This window comes from Amphibalanus amphitrite, unplaced genomic scaffold, assembly GCF_019059575.1.
Source record: "Amphibalanus amphitrite isolate SeventyFive unplaced genomic scaffold, NRLGWU_Aamphi_draft 000701F_arrow, whole genome shotgun sequence".
Lineage (NCBI taxonomy): Eukaryota > Metazoa > Arthropoda > Thecostraca > Balanomorpha > Balanidae > Amphibalanus > Amphibalanus amphitrite.
Genome location: NW_024882195.1, coordinates 270,308 through 293,361, shown reverse-complemented (window position 1 = coordinate 293,361; position 23,054 = coordinate 270,308). Strand labels below are relative to the sequence as shown.

General features: G+C 51.0%; 1 protein-coding gene across 3 annotated transcripts in view; it reads left to right on the top strand.

The window, feature by feature from the left end:
- Nucleotides 1–23,054, top strand: part of LOC122364823 (2-oxoglutarate dehydrogenase, mitochondrial-like) — a 69,896-nt gene that overhangs the window by 23,342 nt on the left and 23,500 nt on the right. For all 3 annotated transcript variants that reach the window (XM_043335581.1, XM_043335580.1, XM_043335579.1), the window contains exons 3-10: nucleotides 12,699–12,911; nucleotides 15,184–15,286; nucleotides 16,372–16,486; nucleotides 18,096–18,236; nucleotides 19,424–19,557; nucleotides 20,057–20,157; nucleotides 20,837–21,016; nucleotides 22,656–22,784. In XM_043335581.1, the coding sequence (XP_043191516.1) occupies nucleotides 12,699–12,911; nucleotides 15,184–15,286; nucleotides 16,372–16,486; nucleotides 18,096–18,236; nucleotides 19,424–19,557; nucleotides 20,057–20,157; nucleotides 20,837–21,016; nucleotides 22,656–22,784 (1,116 nt within the window). The remainder of the gene's footprint in view (nucleotides 1–12,698; nucleotides 12,912–15,183; nucleotides 15,287–16,371; nucleotides 16,487–18,095; nucleotides 18,237–19,423; nucleotides 19,558–20,056; nucleotides 20,158–20,836; nucleotides 21,017–22,655; nucleotides 22,785–23,054) is intronic.

The following is a 23,054-nucleotide window of genomic DNA, read 5'->3' as shown; positions in this document are numbered from 1 at the left end:
CGGTGACCTTGGGAGTGTCCGTTACACCGCGGTCCCGTGATCTGTGGTGATTGGAGGGGGGGGGGGGGGGGGGGGAGGTATGCGTCAGATAACGGTGTTGTGATTTTTAGCAGCTGGTGGATCCGGTCTGATCGTTTCCAATACTCCGGTGTATTGATTTGAGAGCTAGCCAGGACTGACAATCACGTCCGTTGTATTTTCATTTCAAACATAGTGTGTGGGTCACTGGAGTGGATAACTGCGGCAGGGAAGACGTCACTCAAGTGGTTAATTTGTTACTTTGTTACCCTATGGACAATGCATTATCTCGCTATTACCTTTGTACTGGAGGAATGCTGCTTGTGGTCGTATGTTGGGAAGAAGTGGAAGCCTTCGCTGTTTTCTTGTTCTCATACGCACCGTTACACGTGTTAGGCCCTAATTGAAGGATGATGACGTGCTTAGTAGATAACCTTGGTGATCTGGGTAAATGCTCATCGGAACGTCCACTGTCTAATTTTTATTGCTATCGGGAAAAGGTGAGCTGCGCTTCGCACCACGGAGGTCGCCGGTACTTTGTGCGTCAGAGCCGCTCTTCTCAGTCGTCATTTTCTGTTTGTTTGTGAGATGCTTTGCCGCATACCTACTTGTGTTTTTATATCCGTGTCTCGACTTGTACCTATCGACGTTTTATGTAATCGTACTTTGGCGATGTCTATGACTTATCATAACAGTTACAGTGGACAAGAGTGCTGGCGAACCTTTTGACCATTCAAGTACCTACGAGTATTATCACAGCACTAGATATACACTGTCCCAGATGTACGTATCCGTCTGATTCTGTAAACTCGAGGTGTCGTTTTGTATCGAGTGGTTTTATCGACCATCGTGTGGTCACCAGTCACTGGTCAGAGCCGTGAAACACGTGACACACACAGAGACAAAAACACTCTGAAGTACGGGGCGCCGCCCGGGAGAAACGTCGATGACATCTGGCACGGCGGAGCTCGGTGCTATCAAAACAAAACTGGAAGTCTGTTTGGGTGTGGTTAACTGGAGCGCGTATACGTGCCGTTTTTAGCGTGTGGAGTAGGGGTACCCATTTTTGGGTCGATTTTTCAAATTTTAGGTGGGGGTGGATTTTCCCATTATTTGGTCTAATCTGATTCCATCTGTGCCAAAAATAGTGAAATCAAACGATTTCTAGGGGTCGCGAATTGAAAATGAAAATGCCAGTTTTAGCGAAAAATCGACCAAACTAATGCTATTTTATTTTGGAACAAGGTTACCATGCTAACAGGTGGGAGTCAATTTTCCCATTATTTGGTCCATTCTGATTCCATCTGTGCCAAAAATAACGAAACCAAACTATTTCTAGAGGTCACGTATTCAAAATGAAAAGGTCAATTTTAGCGGAAAATCGACCAAATTAACATTATTTTATGTTGGGACAAAGTTACCATGCCAACGGTTTGGGGTCGATTTTATCATTATTTGCTCCGTTCTGGATCTAGCAGTGACAGAAATAACGATATCAGACCACTTTTAGGGATCGCGAGCTTGCATTGGAAGTTTTAATTTTACTTGGAAAAATGACTTCATATGAATGGATATAAATGCGCAAAGCCTGAATGTGTTGCAGTGGTATTCGACGTGCAGCGGTAAAAGAGAGCACCAAAAATATCATTTTGGTCAATGAACAGCATATGCTCATTTACACTCACTGTGGCTTAGACCGTCATTAGTACCTACATATATACAAGACCGTAACTCTTAGAACGACTGGCTATGTAGTCAGAGGGCTCAAATCAGTGATCGAAGCTTTCTCATTAGGACCATTTAGTTTTCAATGAGTCGTCTTATTCAGCAAAAGAAATGACTGAACCCCAGGACGTAAACAATGAATATTGACACAATCTGGGTGGGAGGGGCATTAAAAGCCGTTACGGATGTGTTGATATAACTCGTGTGTCGTATTGTAACGGAAATATGGCATGAAGTAGATAAATAAGTTGTTAATGGCCTATTTATATCTTTAACGAGATGAAAACAGCACTGAAGCTATGCCGGTATGCATGACCTTTGCCAATTCGCTAGCCGACCTCCCCTATAGTCCCGGAGTTGCAGACACGGCTGAGGGAGGGGCGCAAGCTTTACACCACCGCGCCGTTGGGTGACTGCTGTATGAGTGTAGCTTTGCCTCTCTCCCACAAACACCCACACCCACATACAGACTTTTGTTTAGACTGTTGACATATTGTTAACTTGAGACGGGTGCAGATATCATGTCATGGAACTAGTGCCTGGTGATGGCCGCTGCCAGCAGCGTCCTTGCAAGATAACGGACCTTACGCTGCACTCTACATGCCCAGTCCAAACCCTCAGATGGTGCTGAACTGAAGTCGAATGGCATTGGCTAAAGCTGGAAATTAGGAAGGTGCCAAGTATAAACGACTCAGCCAACTCCGAGGCAGATCCGTTTACTGACTCCTGGCATTGCCTGGGGGCCGACACATTGGGTGGGCCATGGACCTTAGGTGGCGGACCTAGTTCTCCTCGTCTTCAGCCTCTGCACGCACACTCTTTTATATGACGCCGCGTCCTGGTTACCACCATATACGGCCCATGCAGGATGAAAATCTTCTGCTTCATTAGGTTCTTCAGATTCATACGCCAATCACCTCAGATCACAAGTGATCTGTGCAAGGAGCAGTGAAAGGTCTTCGTCACTTATCAGCTATGCACGTATCAGCGCATGGCTAGTCGCCCGTGGTCGAAAATGCAAAGTCGTAAATGATGTGCAATGTGCATTGTATCGGAACCTCTTACACTTAAGACGTGTACTCGTATCCCCACTGAAGAAATGGAATAGTAGGTACATGGTTGGTAGGCATGGAAAGAATCGACGCTTTGGAGTTTGTTTTTGGATTAGAAGTTGATATTTTTGGGTAGAACACCCAGAGTTATTCTACCTTGTCTCATACGTGTATTACATCGTAGCCGTCAGCGACAGTAGCGGTGGAACACCTTCAATTAAGGGGGGCACTGCCGACTTTTGGTCCCATTCTTTCCATGCAACGCCCCTAGGGCTAATGTTAAAATGCCAAAATCAAAGGGGGGCACGGTGCTCCGGTGCCCTCCCCGTTCCGCCGCCTGTGGTCAGCGATCAGGACGGCGTGTCTTGTGGAAGTATACGGTCAAAATGGTTTGATCGTTTTTGAATTACATGGTTTGAAGTCCATTCGGAGCCATAACCTGTGAGATGTATCCTGAGCTAATTTGCGGAAACTTTAATTGTATGGACACAAAAAGCCTGTCATGAACTGAGATGTGGCAACTGAAACGTCATATTTAAGTTTGACCTCACAGGTCATCAAAGGTCACCAATACCAAAGGTCACCAAAGGTCACATGAAGGCAGAAGATATAAAAAATGATTACGCGCCGACCAGAATGATACCAACAACAGGAGCAAAACATCACGGCGCTTTTCACCAAATGTTGCAATATCGACTTGTATTGATCGGTAGTAAGGCATTTAACCGGAACCACGTGATGGAGCACATCAATCTGGATGAAAAAGGAGCGCTCAATGACCCCTCTACCCGACTTTCGAAACAAAAAGTTTGCCTTTGGTGCGATTTACTATCAGCGTAAAATAGGCATATTTCTAGGTAAATACGCAAATTTCAATCTCAATTCGCGACCCCTAAACCACCTTTGATTTCAATATTTTTGGCATCATTGGAATCAGGAGCCGCGAAATAATGGGAAAAACCACCCCCACCCTCAAATTTCCAAAATCGGGAAAAATGGGTACCCCTAGTGTGGAGTACGATCCCAGCGTTGCAGGACCTTGAAAGTAATGTTAGCGGTTTTAGACTGTTATGTTTTAGTTCACTTGACCTTTCTTGAGTGGAAGGTATCTGTTTTCCCTTTCTTCATTTGTCTACTTTGTCTCCTGCCTACACATTTTTTTTTCGATGTATTCTTCTCTATTCATATTCTTGCTGCTTTCTCCCTCTCCATCCTTTCCCCTCTCTCTCTCTCTCTCTCTCTCTCTCTCTCTCTCTCTCTCTCTCTCTTTATCTCTCTCCCCCCCCCCCCCCCCCTCTCTCTCTCTCTCTCTCTCTCTCTCTCTCTCTCTCTCTCTCTCTCACACACACACACACCCGTTCTCCCTCCTCACTATTCCCCCGTTTTCTTCCTCCTGTAGGGGCAGCGTTTATTACGCTGGAAACACACGATCGCTATACATTATACAATCCTTGACGTCACCCATACCCACTCCGTCACAGTGGTTGCGACATCACTCTACCGGCTCAAACCGGCGGTCACCGGACTAGGCCATACTTTCCCCTAATGGTGACGTTTTGTCCCTAGAGTTTGGCCCGGGATAGAGCATCTGCTACCGGGAATACATGAGCAGAGTAGAGGCGTATTACAAACGGATTTAAAGGGAGATTATGACCTTTTTCCACAAAATCTGAGTTTCTGACATTTTCTGACAAAACACAACAAGTTATAATGTAAATTAAAACCATTTTGCTCAATTCGGTACCTTGCCGCAAATATCTCAACTTGAAGTCACGTTAGCGGGGAGCGCTGAAAATGACCGTTGAATAAGTACTTACATCACTTTTTGGTACTTGCATGTAATTTTGTAAAATGAGCGTATTCCTCACATTTGATCTTCATCACATCTAGTTAGTTAATGGTCGTCTATAGTGCCTTCAAAAGATATTAATGGTTTGGGGGTGGTTTATGTCTAAATTTACGCAACTATTTTTCCTGTTCATCATCTGTCGCCATATGCTGCTATTTTAGTAGCAACGACTCAATTTTGAATCGGTCCCGCCGACTGCACAATAAAAGAAGATAGATACAACACTTTTGCGGCATCACTGAAAAACTTATGCAGTACTGTTATCAAAATTCTCATAACACCGTTCGACAAACCTGAAGTCTTTTTGAAATAAATATGCTTGTATTTTTCGCTTCAGGCTCTGAGGCCAAAATAATGAATTTCGTAGTCGCAGTCGCAAGATTTGGCTGCGTTTCTGGCGCTTGCCGTTCATTTGTGGCGCAAAATAATACTTGGAAACAAAGAAGAGTAGGCACTATGTACCCCCGAATTAGAATCTAATTAATTCTAAACCGAATTGACTCTAATTCAAATTAGAATCCTTACAACCAAGCAACGACAAGGCGATAACATAAACAAAAACCCAAGCGTCGCTGTTTGAAACAAAAGCGCCATATACTGCGACTTTTTTATAGAGAAGGACAACGCATTTCAGTGGGTGTTACAAGTACTGCAAGTACTGCTTCTTTTTTGCAAAAAATAAAAACCTTTTTCACATACGAAAATGTGCTAGGAAATTTTCATATTTTATAGAAACTACAGTAGAAATAGTATAGATGTCGAGTAATTTTTATTTAAGAAAAAAGAAAGCTCATTATCTCCCTTGAACAGTGCTGAACGAATAGGGAAACCCGCCCCTGATACGCGTTTACTTGCACATGTAATCCTGGCAAGTGTCTGTGATGATTCGTCGGCTCTGTGTATGAACTCTATTGAAATACGTGCAGTTGATACCACTTTGAGTGCTAGACACATATGTTCAACTGGATCAGCACAGCCATCCCGACATTTCAACATTGTATTTTCCCTGATTTTATTAGCGGTTGGAATATTTTGGCTAGGTTATGGACTGACGCTTTCAGAAAATTATCGCCTCGCCGGTCGGGAGTCTCCACATTCACTCGTATGATCGTATCGTGTTAGGTGAAGTGTCGCATTCGTATCCGCCCACAGCACAACAGCCGCCTTCTTTCCCGTGGCTCCGTCACGGCCCCGTCTCCCTCCATTGAACGGCGGCCTGCCGCGCGGCGGTGACTGGCTGTGTTTGGTGGTGTGCCCCGCCCCCCGCCCCCCGCCGGCTGGTTACCTGCCCCCCTGACCTTGAAATGGGGGCCAGGGTCGCGGGCTGTGTGGTGGGTGTGTCGGCTGCTCAGAGCGCAGGGTTACAATGCCGCTGGCTGAGTGATTTGATGCCAGAGGATTGCTGTGAAAGGATGGTTTGGTAAACCATGAACGGTGCCTAAATACCGTCGAAGGTCATGGGTGGAACGTGTCAACATTCAAACCATGGCGACTTACGTTCAAGTGTCCTGTGTCCATCTTGTGGCTCATAGATACACATAAGTTTCATGCTAATTTGGTACTGAGATCTTGAGACTTCTATTGCCAGTCCGATACATTGAAGTTTCCATGGACAAAGGATACTGGAAAGCCTTAAAGTGCAACATCGACTCGTAAAATCCCGTGCCGTGGTCTCTTGTGGCGTCTTGCCTTTTATCGTGTTTGTGATATTATTAAATGCCGCTGCACCAAAGTACGTGTCCCCTGTATTTGTTAGATATAATCGTCCCCGGTACACCCCCGTGTAGGTACCCCTGTCTCCATATGTTTGCGTAACCCCTGTCCCCATATCTGGTGACATCAGCTCCCTACTCTCCCTTACTGCTCGTAAGGTAGTGGTCCGCACAGGTGCGCACAGTGCCGGTAAGGGGAGTTTTATACCGTATCGTACACGTGGCGTGGCCGTCTCCACAGCTGCCCCCGCTGTACCGTTGAATAGTCCGCTTTAATGAAATCCAGTGCTGTTTCTTTGAGGGCTGCTGTATACAAACTGGTGTTTAACGAGTACGAGAACTGGGATGAGAAGGCTATAAAACGGAGGTCATGAAGCGGAGACGTGGTGGAGTTGATGTAGCACGTCGGTTGGAGGAAGTGGAGCGGCGACGTGGTGGGGCAAGAGAGACGTGAAACGGAACCGGAAACGGAACCGGAAGTCCAAATCTAAACGAGATGCGCGCCGTGAGAGGATGGTGTGTGTAGTGGGCGGGGCCTCATGTGGGGAGTGACATTTCTCAATCAAATTTTCTATTAGGGCGAGGGGCGTGTGTCGTTCACAGGCGTCTTCCACCTGTCTCGATATGCCAGACGTTTTCGGAACGGGCGGGCGGGTTCCGATGATTGACGGATTCAGAGCGTGCAGACTGCAGATGTAGTGGGGCTGGGGATTGATGTATTCAAAGCATGCAGGTGTAGTGGCCAGTGGGGGTAGGTTAGAGAGACGTCAGGTGGCTCCGATGCCGATCACTCAGCCGAACAGCTGCCGGCAGAACTGGGGAGTTCCGGCTGCGCGCAGCTGCTCCCGGTCCATATGAAGGCCACGCGTCTCCGGCCGACCGGTGGCCGTGTTGCCCTGAGGGCTGTGACCCGCTGCCGGCTGGTGGTCTCTGCTATTTGATCATCAATTGTATTTAATTGTACCATCTGCTAAATTTTTCCACATGCATACATTTTGGATCGAAAGATGCAACACCAACAGCATAACGGCAACGATAACATCAAGTGCGTCTTGTGAACATTGCTCCCTTATGAAGCAATTCTCTGTTTGACGACAGCATAAGGGTCATAGAATGGCAGTGGGCACCTTGCATGACCTCGTCCTTCAGTAAGCCACGGGTTTTATCTACCCGATTCAGCGTTCATTTGTTTGTCATCCAAAGCCTGTCTCCGACACGGTCCCCCAGTGCAGCAGTCCACTCGCTTGTGCTACCGTCCGATTCAGGGCCTCCTCTAAGGATTTTTCACTGGGTGGGCAGAATTTTCGCTACTCCCCTGCCCAAGGGCGAATCCAGGCACTGTTTTGGGGTTCAACCAATTTCAAAACCTGTTACCGGGGGGGGGGGGGGGGGGGGGGGGCGGTGGTGAGGCGAAATAAGCAGTGCCGTTATTGGAAATAAGATGATAGTTTGCAAAGTTAACGTTTGTCGTATGTTTTATGGTTAGCGATGCTCGAGCGATTCGTTCCAGAGTTACATGTACAGCCGTCCGCAAACTGCGTGGTAGGTATTCTTATTCGGTATTCTTGCTATTTTGACAATGTACCCACTGGCGGATCCAGGGGGGCCACGGGGGCCATGGCCCCCCCAAAGGCCTAAAGTGGCCTGTTTGGCCCCCCCAAAAACGTCAGAAAAATTTCTAAGAAAATATACCTTGATGGAGGTTTTTAGCCACTTGGTGAAGTAAAGTTTCCACAGCATAATATGGAAGCAATATGGTAGCAGTGAGGGTCAGTCAAAAGTTGCGCGAGCGGAGTCGACCTTCAAAAAAAGACTGTTGTTGGCACGTGTTTATGGCGCGGCAACTGGTAGTTGGCGGTGTTTCGCGTGGTGTGGCATCACTGGCGGATCCGGGGGGGGGGGGGGGGTAGCACGGGAGCCTGAGGTGCCCCTGACAGGCCCGTGGTGCCCTTGCTAGGCCTGTGGTGCCCCTGGACCCTGGCAGGCCTGTGGTGCCTCTAGCGGGCCTAGGGTGCCCCTGCTAGGCTGCTGATGCCCCTGGGACCTGACAGGACTGTGGTGCCCCTGACAGTACCCTGACGTCTGAGGTACCCAACTGCAGCTCCAATGGTCTCTTACACTGGCGGATCCAGGGAGGGGGCATTTAGGGCCATGCCACCTTCCCAGAGGTCTAAAGTGGCCCGTTTGCCCCCTCCCCCAAACGATAATGAAACATAGTTCAATCAGTGCGTGGCCTAGGAGCCGAGTTAGACAGGGGGTGTTTTACCACCTCCCGGCCCGCAAAGGGACCCAAGCACTGACTCGAAGCGGGTTAACTGGTCGACAAAAGCAATGGTAAGTGCTTACAAAGTAATATAAAGGCATGGGTCGGGTGGGCTACCATTTATATATTTTTCTTTCTAGTTAAAAAAAAAATAATAGTGTCGGGCCTGTGACGAAAAATAAGTGGCCTAAATCCGATGAGAAAACAGGATTTGGGGGTAGGGGAGAGTGGGGTAAGATGCCCAGGGTGGGAAAGACGCCCCACCCCCTCTAGCGGGGAAACAAAGAATCGAACCTGGAAATGAATGTTCTTAGCGTAAAGCGGAAGCCTGCCTTGTTAACTGCACAAAAATTTGCGAAGCTCAGTTGGGCAACGGCTGGCTGGTGATTACATGTTTTTTATTTGCTGCTTTCAAAAAATATTTTGGCGTCAAAACATTGCAAATATCAAAGAAGGTAGATAATTTTTGCGTCCCTTGCTATAGTCGTGATACATTAACATGCGTGTAATGTGTCCCAAACAGTTTGTTTCAGGGTGTAGTTTTATGGCTAACAAATTGTGCTGATTTAATGTTACTTCGGTACCTTGGGGTAAGATGCCCCCTGTCCTGATGGGGAAAGACGCCCCCCCCCCTAAATCCGTAGGCTGTCCTTCAAGCAGCCCGTCAAATCATTTATTACATACTTGTGATGAGAGACAAAAGCCGATCTGGGACTATTGAGAGTCCAGTAAGGTCGGGTGCTCCCCATGCCGGTCTCTCGGCCCACACAGCGACTTTTTGGGCGGCATCTAACTCTGAGAGCCCTCACGACGGCCTCTGTGGGCCCCATTATTGGTTCCAGGGCCCCTCACGACATCCTTTGAGGGCTCCCACGTTGGCTCCACGGGCCGCGCTGGCATCTGAGGTCCCCACGATGGGCTTGAGGGCCCTCAAGCATCATGAAGACCTATAAGGGCCCCACAGTGGTCTCCGAACGCCACCACGGAGGCTTGTTTGGCCACGCTGGACTATGATGGCCCTAACGATGACCTCTGAAGCCCCTTACGACTACTTTTGAGGGCCCTTACGATGACGTTTGGTGTCTACTGCAGGCTCGAAGGGACTACTGATTCGTTCAGGCGATTCACGTGCCTATTTTTGTCACTTATAGTGCAGGGGGCATCTTACCCAACGCCAGGGGGCGTCTTTTCCACCCTGTGGGGTAAGATGCCCCCTTTCACTTCTTCAGGAAAATGCTTGATAGCAAAAAAAGTTATCATGTTTCAGGCACGAAAATGTGATATTTTTGGAGAAAAATGATGTCAGCTTCCGTTGAAACTCCAAGCTTTGGCTTTCCGATCGTCATTTTCGAATAGTATATGACATAGTCAAACCCTGGGCATCTTTCCCCACTCTCCCCTACCCTAGGTTTGGCTCCAGCATGAGTTGGCCCCCCAAAAACGCAAGCCTGGATCCGCCAGTGAATGTACCAGTTTTTGTGACCTTGTGACCTGGCCTCGGATCACTGGAACCTAAAACTCCAAGGCCAAGTGACAAACAGATGCTCCGAGTCGTGTCTTAAATTTGGTAGCGCTACGTGCTATAGAACTCACGCTATCAACGAAAAACTCTGGCATTCGGTTGCCGCTAAACTAGTCCAATTTTTCCCTGACCTTGTACGGGGTTTGTGACCTGGTGACCTGACCTGAAAAGACTAGAGATCTGAAATTTTCAGGACAAGTGCCAAAAGGTTGCCCCAGAGGGTATGCCAAATTTGAGCGCCGCCGTTTTTACGTTATTTGTGAAAAACCTTAGGGGGGGGGGGTGCATCAACCCCCCTCACCGGGCGAGGGCTAACTAACATAATACATTGTAGTAAAGGCTACCCGAACCGGTAATGATTCTTGCTTTTTTGTTTAGCTCAGCCGTATTTAGAGATTTAGCTGGCTTTGTCCATGAATAACAATATCGGCAGGGGCGTAGCCAAGGGGGAGGGGCCACGGGGGCAATGGCCCCCTCCCTTGAGCGCAAAACGCGCCATGGGGGAGCCCCTCAGGCCCCGGGATATTTATTTTTTCAAACACTGGATAAAACGTCTTTTACTCGGAAGAAAATTGACATCGAAGTTTCATTTCTGTGGCCCTCTGATGACCCAATGGGCCCCTGCACTCATCCGATGAGCCCCGGTTTCCTGGGGCCCCTGGTCGCCTAGAGGGCCCGGTCGCTTGGGGGCTAGTCGCCTGGGGGCCCCTGGCCGCCTGGGGGCCTGGTCGCCTGGCCCCTGCCCCCTGGTCGCCTGGAAGAACGCTTGTCACCCGCAGTGGCATAGCCAAGGAGGGGGCCAAAGGGACCATGCCCCCCCGGAAGCCAGGGGTCCTTATTCTATAGGGGCCCCTGGCTGACACAGTGGGCCCTTGGCGACGCAAAAGCCCCTGCGGTGCAGATCCTTTGTTTGACACAGCGGAGTAGTTATACTTTGGCCAAGAGAGCCCCAATTTTAGAGCCTTGGGGCCCTTTTGAAACCAGGGGGCCAGTTGGATGGGATGGGTCCAACTTGGGTCCAACGGTGTGTAAACAGAATCAATGCGTTCCGACTGTTGGTCTGACCCTATGTCGGTTTGAGGGAGCTCGGATCGGATCCACTGTCGATCTGAGGGGCCCCTATCGGTTTGAGGAAGCCCTCAAATGCCCTGAACGGGTCCTTAGTTTGTCTGAGAGAGCCCTCCGTCGGCATGACTGGGCCTCTGCAAGTGCAAGGAGGGCTTTTGTCGGTCTTAGTGGCCCTTAGGCGGCTTATATGACCCTCAGACGTCTTACGAGGCTCTCATGCACTGTAGGGGCCTGTGACGGTCTGAAGAGCCCTCATCCGACCTACGGGCTCTCAGACCGCCCTCAAAACCGACTGGCGACTCTATGAAGCTATTCGTGGGCCTATCTAACAGGGCCCATGGACTGCTCACCCCCTCAGTTCTAATATTTTTTGTTAATAAATATTTTTCTATTTATTTGGGCCCCCTCCAAAAAATATTGAATCCAACCAGATGGCTTTTTGGATTTTGAGGGGGTTATCTTGGGCCCCTGTGCGTTTAGCCCGCTCCTTGAGGAAATTCTGACTACGCCCCTGAATATCGGGCAACCAGAAAACTTTTTTTTTCGACCTTCAAACAGCATCCAGTTTGCTTAAGACCAGAAAGGTAGTACCGGACGTCCGGCCGGACCAGAATTTTTGCATTTGCTTCTGGGTGGGCAAATCGACGCCACTGGGTGGGCAATTGTGGTGACTGGGTGGGCATTTGCCCACCCAGTGGGTATGTTAGAGGAGGCCCTGGTCCGATTGATGACGTCACACTATGCACCGCGTCCGATTGCTGCAGTTTCGCATCTCCTCTGCTATGTGTCTCGTTGAATATAACTGGTTTTATGGCTGCCTTATAACCGATCGTATCACTCAGCCGCCAAAGGGATATTATGGTGCCAGCTGGAACGTATGTGTGGACGATTAGAAATTGCATCTGCTGATGCAATGTTTCCCCGTTGAAAGGGCGTCAGCGATTTGTCGTTATCGGCCCGGATTCAGAGCCGTAGATCAGACAAGCTATCCAGACTCGAAACGGGCTACAACTGGACGGGGATGGTGATTATCGGAGCCGTCGGTTTAGCCTGAAATGCATTATTGCGTCACATATGTAAGCCCTACTTTCTAGTAAATCCAGTGTCGGTTTGTTGTGATCTCACCAAAACTTTGATCCAACAGTCACTGAATGATCACCGACCGGAGTTTGTAACGACTCCTGGATTTAACAGACACGACATTTCTTTCCGTTACCGAACACGTGAATGCTTGAAAACCCACCATGTGGAAGCACCTAAATGCATGCATACTGAGACTGACATAGATACTAATTCGTGACACTGTCTTTCCTGTGGTGGTAATCGTACACGTTTTATGAAGTCGTCCTGTCTGGTATCCATTACAGCAACGAAAAAACATTTGTCACGCCTGTCATACGATGATGTTTCTCACGTAAACCACGACATGTATGCAGCTACAGCACGCCTCTGTTGAACGTGAACTGACCGTTCCCCCTCTCCCCCACAGTCCTGGGACGCGCACTTTTCCCGCGTGGCGGCCGGCGCGGCGCCGGGGGCCGCGTACGTACCGCCCCCGCAGCTGAAACCGCCCTCAGCTGGCACTGCGCCCCTGTCCGCCCTGGTGGCGCCGTCCGCGGGGGGAGTCCTGAGCGGGGCCGCGCCGTCAGCTGAGGAGATCCAGGACCACCTGAGTGTCACCGGGCTCATCAGGAGTTACCAGGTGAGTTAGAGGACCACCTCAGTGTCACCGGACTCATCAGGAGCTACCAGGTGAGTTACAGGACCACCTCAGTGTCACTGGACTCATCAGGAGCTACCAGGTGAGTTACAGGACCACCTCAGTGTCACCGGACTCATCAGGGCTACCAGGTGAGGCACAGGATCACCTCAGTGTCACCGGACTCATCAGAAGCTACCAGGTGAGTTAGAGGAAGTTAAATAACTCACCGGACTCATCAAGAGCTACCAGGTGAGATACAGGACCACATGAATGTCACCGGACTCATGAGGAGCTACCAGGTGAGCCAGAGGACCACCTGAGTGTCACAGTAGCTCATCGGACTCATCTGGAGCTTTAGGTTAGCTATGGGGGAAGGCGGGAGATTGAGAAGTACTTGAGCGTATAGCGGGATTCACCAGGTGTTGTGCGGTTTAGAGCGGAGCCATGGCAAGTTTTATTCACGTTGTTAGAAAAATCTTCGAGCTTTTGATACTGTGATTTGTGTGACTGCATATCGTGAACTTGTGTTACATACTGTGTTTTATGGACATTTGATATACCTCCCTAGCGCTTTATTTCTTGCTTTGTACTTCCATCTCCTTCTTGTACATGAGTGTGGTTTGCCATCGTGTTCCCCTCACAACAGGAATAACGAGACAGGCACACGGGACGACTGGATGACGGAAAATCGGTCAGTTCGGCTGCCCATGGCCTTTGGTCGCCGGTCAATGGCCATTGGTCAATGACTCAATGCCTAACGGCCTAGAAGTCGGGGCCTACGGCCTAGGCCGCTGTCTAGACCGGGCCTAGCCAGGCTAGGTGGACCGTTGTGGCTGTAAGTTTTCTACATGCCAGCCTGCCGTTTCTTAGCGTCTGATGTGGTAGTGATTTGCCGGGCCATGTGACGCCTACCGTTTTATTCAGTAGGTAATAGACGTGCCTGAGTTGTTGGTGAGGTCGTGTTTGGTAGTGACCGATCCTGTTTGGCATGCTGAGCTACCGGACCGTGTCACTTTGTCTTATGGTATACCGACGAACTGTGTCTGTTTCTTCCCAAAAAGTATTTCAGAAATAGTGATCTTGGTAGTTTTTCGATCTGTGAAACGATATTTTGTTGAGTTGATTAGATCTGCTATCATTGTGTGTTTTTTATCGGGTCCAACTCGCTAAATGATGTCATATAGCCTCGTTGATGGTGCGCCCTAAAACACCAAATCATCATCGCTAAATGATATCGCACTTATTCCATATATTCAGTTGTCAATGACCTTAGTAAGGTTCCTGTTCCGTCTTGCATGAAAGTGTTTCGTATTTAGGCATGCACGTATGGTTTATTGTTTGGTATGGTCATGACCGAGAATGCATCTCTCTTTCATGCTATGGTCGAACCGTCGAATGCCATCTTTGCTATTATCAGGCGCATGTTTGCTGGTGACTTGGTGATATGATTGAATTGAACATAGGCTGTGATGATGTTGGAGGATGCTGTTACGTTGTTTTCAAACAATTATGTATCTGGCTGTTTTTATTTATAGCATGCAGGATTATGATATGCTCATAACGTTGAACCGCCCGTATGCAATGTGACCCGCCGTGTGACACTGTGACCCAATGTGACCCGTCACGGTGTCATGTGACCCAGTGTGACCGGTCACGGTTTCATTTTGTGACCCAGTGTGACCTATCGTGTGACACTCTGTGACCCAGTGGGACTCGTCACAGTGAGCTGTAACATTATTTGACCCAGTCAGTGACCTGTCACAGTGAGCTGTGACGGGTGTAATCGGTGCCTCTGACTCCCTGTGACCTGTTGTGACTCCCCGGACTTGGCTTGCTGTATGGAGGTCGACGCCCTAGCTCGTTTCCGTCTGACCGCTCGTGACATCCGCCGATCGTTTATGGCCTGTGATCTCACGCCGTCTGGGCGATCAGTCAACTGCTGGGACCGATTTTTACTGTCCACAAAATCATATTTATCTGGGTCATGTTTGACCATTTTTAACTGAACATCGCCTGCGATCGACCATGGGCCCTTATGGACGGACCCGCTTGTCTAACCTGACTACTGACCTGACTTGACCTGACCTGACCTCAGATTAGTGGTCACCTGGTAGCGAGGCTGGACCCGTTGATGACCTGACCTCTGAACCTGTGACCTGACCTGACCTGACCTCTCCGTCAGATCCGCGGTCACCTGGTGGCTCGCCTGGACCCGCTGGTAACCTGACCTGTGACCTGATCTCTGACCTCTGACCGGTGACCTGTTCCCCAGATCCGCGGTCACCTGGTGGCCCGCCTGGACCCGCTGGAGATCGAACGGAAACCGGTGGAGACTGCCTCCGAGATCGTGGTGCGCGGATACATGAAGACGTTCGGTAAGCGGAGGGTGTGGGGTGGGCTGGAGAGAGGGGTAGCGGAGGGTGTGGGTTGGGCTGGATAGAGGGATAAGAAAGGGAGCGAGAGGAGAGAGCTGAGCTGGGTGAGTGGGAGGAGGTGAGGAAAATGGTACGAGATGGGAGACACGAACCGGGGGAGGAAGCAGAATGGAGTATAGAACTAGGAGAGAAGAAGGGAGGTGAAGGGGAGGTTTTCAGTGAATCTAACCATGAGCAGTGAGTGATGTGTGTTGTCGCCACCCAGCGGTCCTCGACATCGGCGGATTAGGAGGGTCAAGCTTCAGTCTATCCTTGTTCTTGACTTCCGACCCCGTCTCAGACGAGCAGAACATGAACATGGTGCTCCAGCTGCCCTGATATGTGACCCCTGACCTCTAACCTGGCCCCTGTGACCTCTCTCCCTCCAGATAAGCAGGACATGAACCGCGTGTTCAGGCTGTCCTGACCTGTGACCCCTGACTTGTGACCTCTGACCTGACCTGTCTTCCTTCCTTTCTTTCTTTCTTTCTTTCTTTCTTTCTTTCTTTCTCTTTCTCTTTCTCTTTCTCTTTCTCTTTCTCTTTCTCTTTCTCTTTCTCTTTCTCTTTCTCTTTCTCTTTCTCTTTCTCTTTCTCTTTCTCTTTCTCTTTCTCTTTCTCTTTCTCTTTCTCTTTCTCTTTCTCTTTCTCTTTCTCTTTCTCTTTCTCTTTCTCTTTCTCTTTCTCTTTCTCTTTCTCTTTCTCTTTCTCTTTCTCTCTCTCTTTCTCTCTCTCTTTCTCTCTCTCTCTCGCTCTCTCTCTCTCTCTCTCTCTCTCTCTCTCTCTCTCTCTCTCTCTCTCTCTCTCTCTTTCTCTCCGTACAGCTGAGTAGGACGTTATGTTCCAACCTTATGTTCCTTATGTTCCAATCTTATGTTCCAGCTGATCTGACCTGAGCTCTGTGACCATTGACCCATTACCTCTCTGATCACTCTGATCCTTGACCTCTGACCCCTGATCTCGCCCTCCAGATGAGCAGGACATGGACCGCGTCTTCCAGCTGTCCTGACCTGTGACCTGTGACCTGACCTGTGACCTCTCCCTCAGATGAGCAGGACATGGACCGCGTCTTCCAGCTGCCATCCTCCACGTTTATCGGCGGCCGGGAGAAGGCGCTGCCGCTCAGGGAGATCGTCAACCGGCTGGAGCAGGCCTACTGCAGGTAATTCAGCAGCTGTCTGCTGCCGCGACCCGTCTCTGTCCCTGTCACCCCCCCCCCCTCCCCCCACCGGAGCAGACCTACTGCAGGTGGGTCAGCTGATCAGTGGCGCCACTGCCGGTAAGTCAGCTCGCCAGTGGAGCGACTTGTCTCTGTCCCCTGCCGCCACCCCACTGGAGAAGGTCGTAACTGCAGGTGAGTCAACTGTTTGCTGCCGCGACCCGTCTCTGTCCCTGTCTCTGTCCCCGTCGCCTCCCGTCTCTGTCTCCGTCTCTGTCCCCGTCGCGTCGCCCGCACACCCGGGCCACCGGAGCAGGCTGGTGAGTCAGCTCGTCAGTGGCGCGGCCCGTCTCTGTCCCTGTCCCTTCCCCACACTGGAACAGACCTACTGCTGGTGGGTCAGCTGATAGTGGCGCCACTGCAGGTAAGTCAGCTCGTCAGTGGAGCGACTCGTCCCTGTTCCCTGTCCCCTCCCCACTGGAACAGACCTACTGCAGGTGGGTCAGCTGATCAGCTGCCCGTTCCCCGTCCTTTATCCCTTGTCCCGTCTCCCTCCGTCCGCCGTCCCGTCCTCCCCCTCGCCGCTGGAGCAGGCCTTCCGAGCGTGACGGAGACTGGTGGATGGCTATTTGATGACGTCAAGAGCTCATGATGCTGGCAATAAAATCCGTACAGCAAGTGTCCAAACGCCATTGACTTTCTCGATGTGTATCTTTTTTCTTTTTAGCTGACTTTGGCCAAACTCGGCGCAGTAATGCGAGCTTTTTATTGATGAGTATGGTCAGATCCTCTCAGTGAACCCCGACACGCTTCTCTTCGTTTACAGTAGTATCGGTGCAGCCGGATCCACCAACTGAACCTCGCTGTGTTCCAGGAGTATCGGCGTGGAGTACATGTACATCAACGACCTGGAGCAGTGCAGCCGGATCCTCCAACTGAACCTCGCTGTGTTCCAGGAGTATCGGCGTGGAGTACATGTACATCAACGACCTGGAGCAGTGCAGCTGGATCCTCCAACTGAACCTCGCTGTGTTCCAGGAGTATCGGCGTGGAGTACATGTACATCAACGACCTGGAGCAGTGCAGCCAGATCCACCAACTGAACCTCGCTGTGTTCCAGGAGTATCGGCGTGGAGTACATGTACATCAACGACCTGGAGCAGTGCAGCCAGATCCACCAACTGAACCTCGCTGTGTTCCAGGAGTATCGGCGTGGAGTACATGTACATCAACGACCTGGAGCAGTGCAGCCAGATCCACCAACTGAACCTCGCTGTGTTCCAGGAGTATCGGCGTGGAGTACATGTACATCAACGACCTGGAGCAGTGCAGCCGGATCCTCCAACTGAACCTCGCTGTGTTCCAGGAGTATCGGCGTGGAGTACATGTACATCAACGACCTGGAGCAGTGCAGCCGGATCCTCCAACTGAACCTCGCTGTGTTCCAGGAGTATCGGCGTGGAGTACATGTACATCAACGACCTGGAGCAGTGCAGCCGGATCCTCCAACTGAACCTCGCTGTGTTCCAGGAGTATCGGCGTGGAGTACATGTACATCAACGACCTGGAGCAGTGCCGCCGGATCCTCCAACTGAACCTCGCTGTGTTCCAGGAGTATCGGCGTGGAGTACATGTACATCAACGACCTGGAGCAGTGCAGCTGGATCAGGCAGCGGATCGAGACGCCCGGCGTCCTGTCGGCCACAAAGGAGCAAAAGCGCGTCCTGCTGGCCAGACTGGCGCGAGCCTCCGGGTACGTGGCGGAGATGGGTGCCGGGTTTACTGGTCAGTTTGTGCGCTGGCTCGACCTGTGTCACGCGGCTATCGCAGACATGCTGATGGCTCTGACGTCAGATACGGTGTCGTTTATCATTCTTCATTGTTAAAAGCTCATTGCAACTATCATTTCTGCGCTTTTGCTCGTCCTTTGCTCGAGTTTGATGGATATTTTTTATGTTTTTATTATGCTATACACGTGTTGGAGTCATTTCTGATCAGTCAATATATCTGAACAGTGAACAATATAACTGAACAGAACCCTTTCGATATTTATGTTGTCGTTAAATGCATTGTTCTGCCATCGTTCTAAATTTCTCCTCTCTTTCCAATCGTTCCTGGCCAATGAGTGTGCCTAATTGACTACATATAACCATGTGTCTACTATTACCTTCCATTGTTTCCCAGTTTCGAGTCGTTCCTGGCCGCAGGCTGACCTCTGCCCCTCTATTGCAGTAGGCTGACCGTAACTCAATATACCCTTGGCTGACCTCTCTCCCTTCCCTCTCTCTCGCAGTTTCGAGTTGTTTCAGGCTGCAGGCTGGCTTCTCCCCTCTCCCTCTGCCCGCTGTAGGCTGTCCTCTCTCCCTCCCCCGGCAGTTTCGAGTCATTCCTAGCCTGTAGACTAACCTCCCCCTCGTGTCCCAGTTTCGAGTCTTTCCTGGCTGAAAGTTGACCTCCCCTTCCCCTTCCCCCGGCAGTTTCGAGTCGTTCCTGGCTGTAGACTGACCTCTCCCCTCGTTTATCCCGGTAGTTTCGAGTCGTTCCTGACTGGAAGTTTACCTCTCCTCCCCCCGGCAGTTTCGAGTCGTTCCTGGCTGGAAGTTGACCGCCCCACCGCCAGTTTCGAGTCGTTCCTGGCTGTAGGCTGACCTATCCCCTCGTTTCTCCCGGCAGTTTCGACTCGTTGCTGACCTGTAGACTAACCTCCCCTCGCCCCCCCCCCCCCCGGCAGTTTCGACTCGTTGCTGGCCTGTAGACTAACCTCCCCTCGCCCCCCCCCCCCGGCAGTTTCGACTCGTTGCTGGCCTGTAGACTAACCTCCCCTCGCCCCCCCCCCGGCAGTTTCGACTCGTTGCTGGCCTGTAGACTAACCTCCCCTCGCCCCCCCCCGGCAGTTTCGAGTCGTTTCTGGCTGTAGACTGACCCCCCCCCGTGTCCCAGTTTCGAGTCGTTCCTGGCCCGCAAGTGGTCTTCGGAGAAGCGGTTCGGCCTGGAGGGTGGTGAGGTGCTCATCCCGGCCATGAAACACATCATCGACGTCAGCTCAGCAATGGGAGTCGAGTCCTTCGTCATGGGTGAGTCGATTCCTCCGCCGGGGTACGTGAAATGCTTTCCAAAACACTTTAATCAAAACGGAGTGTTGAGTATCTTATTGTAAGTAACGGTACTGCAGTACCAGTGTAACTGCAGTAACGGCACTCGTGCCTCGCAACGTCGGCTGTCCCACCGCCATAACCGTCCCGCCCCCGTCCCTCTGGCTGAACTGTCCCATCGCCCTCACGGTCCCGCCTTGGTCCGGTTCTGTCCCGCCACCCTCACAGTCCCGTCCCTGTCCCATTGACAGGCATGTCCCACCACGCTTACAGTCCCGTCCCTCTGTCCCATTGACAGGCATGTCCCACCGGGGCCGTCCCACCTGTCCCGCCACCCTCACCGTCCCACCCCTCTGTCCCATTGACAGGTATGTCCCACCGTGGCTGTCCCACCTGTCCCACCACCCTCACCGTCCCACACCTGTCCCACCGCGGCTGTACCACCTGTCCCACCACGCTCACCCCTCCGTCCCATTGACAGGTATGTCCCACCGCGGCCGTCTGAACGTTCTGGCCAACATCTGTCGGAAGCCACTGGAGCAGATTTTCGCCCAGTTCGCCGCGCTCGAGGTCGCCGACGAGGTAAGAAAAAGAGAAAAGGGATTTCTGAAGGGACTGCGTAGAGGTGCAGAGCTTGATTCTTCCTGGTCCGGGATGGAGTCTTGGGAAAGACTAGACTTTTACGAAATGGTGTTAACTCGTGAACGAGACATTGCACGGAATATGTGATGAACAGAGGTCCATATTGATGGCTACCCGATGGCCGACTTGTTATAGTCAGTTCCAGGGCTAGCAGGCGTCACTAAAACTTCATCTTGCGCCCAGTCTGGCCGGCACCCCTTATAACGCCATTTATAGGGCTCGGGCGACGTCAGGTACCACCTGGGCAGATGTACAAGTCTCGCGGGTTTTAGCGGTAGGTTTTGCACCTAGAAAATTTAGTGTACTTCAGGCTATATCTTCGTCGTCTTAAGCTTTTAAGTGTTGAAGATGCGATCGACTGGTTAACAAGCCGGCCATGATCGTGTAAAATGGCTTCATCGTAGATCGATTAGTTTCTGAGATATAACCGGAAACGTAAAAGTGCAAAACCTACCGCTTAATATCGCGAGACCTGTACCCTGTCATAACCCGTACCCCATGTGACGTCATTTTCTCAGGGCTCAAGTGCCACCTGGGTGCGGACATGTTAACACCCTGTCATAACCCGTACCCCATATGACGTCATTTTCTCATACCCCTTGTGTCGTCATGTTCTCAGGGTTCTGGTGACGTCAAGTATCACCTTGGCACGTACGTGGAGCGTCTGAACCGAGTAACAAACAAGAACGTGCGTATGGCGATTGTGGCCAACCCGAGTCACCTGGAGGCCGCGGACCCGGTGGTACAGGGCAAGACGCGGGCCGAACAGTTCTACCGCGGAGATACCGAGGGCAACAAGGTGAGGGCAGGGGGCACATACATACAGAGAGCCGAGCAGTTCTACCGCGGAGATACCGAGGGCAACAAGGTGAGGGCAGGGGGATATACATACAGAGAGCCGAACAGTTCTACCGCGGAGATACTGAGGGCAACAAGGTGAGGACAGGGGGATATACATACAGAGAGCCGAGCAGTTCTACCGCGGAGATACCGAGGGCAACAAGGTGAGGGCAGGGGGGATATACATACAGAGAGCCGAGCAGTTCTACCGCGGAGATCCGAGGGCAACAAGGTGAGGGCAATGCATACAGAGAGCCGAACAGTTCTACCGCGGAGATACCGAGGGCAACAAGGTGAGGACAGGGGGATATACATACAGAGAGCCGAACAGTTCTACCGCGGAGATACCGAGGGCAGCAAGGTGAGGGCAGGGGGGATATACATACAGAGAGCCGAGCAGTTCTACTGCGGAGATAACGAGGGCAACAAGGTGAGGGCAGGGGGATATACATACAGAGAGCCGAGCAGTTCTACCGCGGAGATACCGAGGGCAACAAGGTGAGGGCAGGGGGGATATACATACAGAGAGCCGAGCAGTTCTACTGCGGAGATACCGAGGGCAACAAGGTGAGGACAGGGGGATATACATACAGAGAGCCGAGCAGTTCTACCGCGGAGATACCGAGGGCAACAAGGTGAGGGCAGGGGGGATATACATACAGAGAGCCGAGCAGTTCTACCGCGGAGATAACGAGGGCAACAAGGTGAGGGCAGGGGGGATATACATACAGAGAGCCGATCAGTTCTACCGCGGAGATAACGAGGGCAACAAGGTGAGGGCAGGGGGATATACATACAGAGAGCCGAGCAGTTCTACCGCGGAGATACCGAGGGCAACAAGGTGAGGGCAGGGGATATACATACAGAGAGCCGAGCAGTTCTACCGCGGAGATACCGAGGGCAACAAGGTGAGGGCAGGGGGGATATACATACAGAGAGCCGATCAGTTCTACCGCGGAGATAACGAGGGCAACAAGGTGAGGGCAGGGGGGATATACATACAGAGAGCCGATCAGTTCTACCGCGGAGATAACGAGGGCAACAAGGTGAGGGCAGGGGGAGGTTCAGAGGGGACAAGGGAAGATACGTACCGAGGGGAATAAGGTGACAGGGGGAAATACAGACAGGGAAACAAGGGTAACTCAGCAGGAAAGATTCAGAGGGAACAGGGTAACGTTATAGGATAGATACAGAGGGAACAGTGTGAGCATTTCAAATCCAATGAGTGCATTATTGGATACCCACGCTGCCTTATTAGCGGCTTCTTCCCAGCTGCTGCTGATAATTTAACAATCTACGAGCTGCAGCTGCAATGATATCACTGGCTTGTCATCTTGTATGCTCTCATTCAGATGAATTATTGTTGATTTTGTTGTATATGTGCTCATTCACCTCGAAGGATGTTGTGATCGTCCAACGATCATGGTCGTCTTTTTTCGTCATGAAATGCTTCTGCTGAAGCCGAACGAAGCTTGATTTTGCCCCTTGTCCCCCGGCTCTTCATCTTCATATAACTGTCGTTCGTGTCTACCATACCCCTGCCGGGTGATCTCCATATCTGACTCCCATTCCCCCCCCCCCCTCGTGCCCATCTACAGGTGATGTCGATCCTGCTGCACGGAGACGCGGCCTTCTCTGGACAGGGAGTCGTCTACGAGACGATTCACCTGTCCGACCTGCCGGCCTACACCACGCACGGAACGATACATATTGTCGTCAACAATCAGGTAAAGTGATATACTGACACTGACACTGTCACACTGACACTGACTGACCTGCCGGGCTACACCACGCACGGAACGATCCACATTGTGGTCAACAATCAGGTACGGTGACACTGACACACTAACACCTACGACACACTGACACTGACACCGACACTTTGACAGTGACACTGACACTGACGCGTACTTGCCTGCCGGCCTACACCACACACGGAACGATACATATTGTGGTCAACAACCAGGTATGGATACAGGAACAGTGGCACACTGACA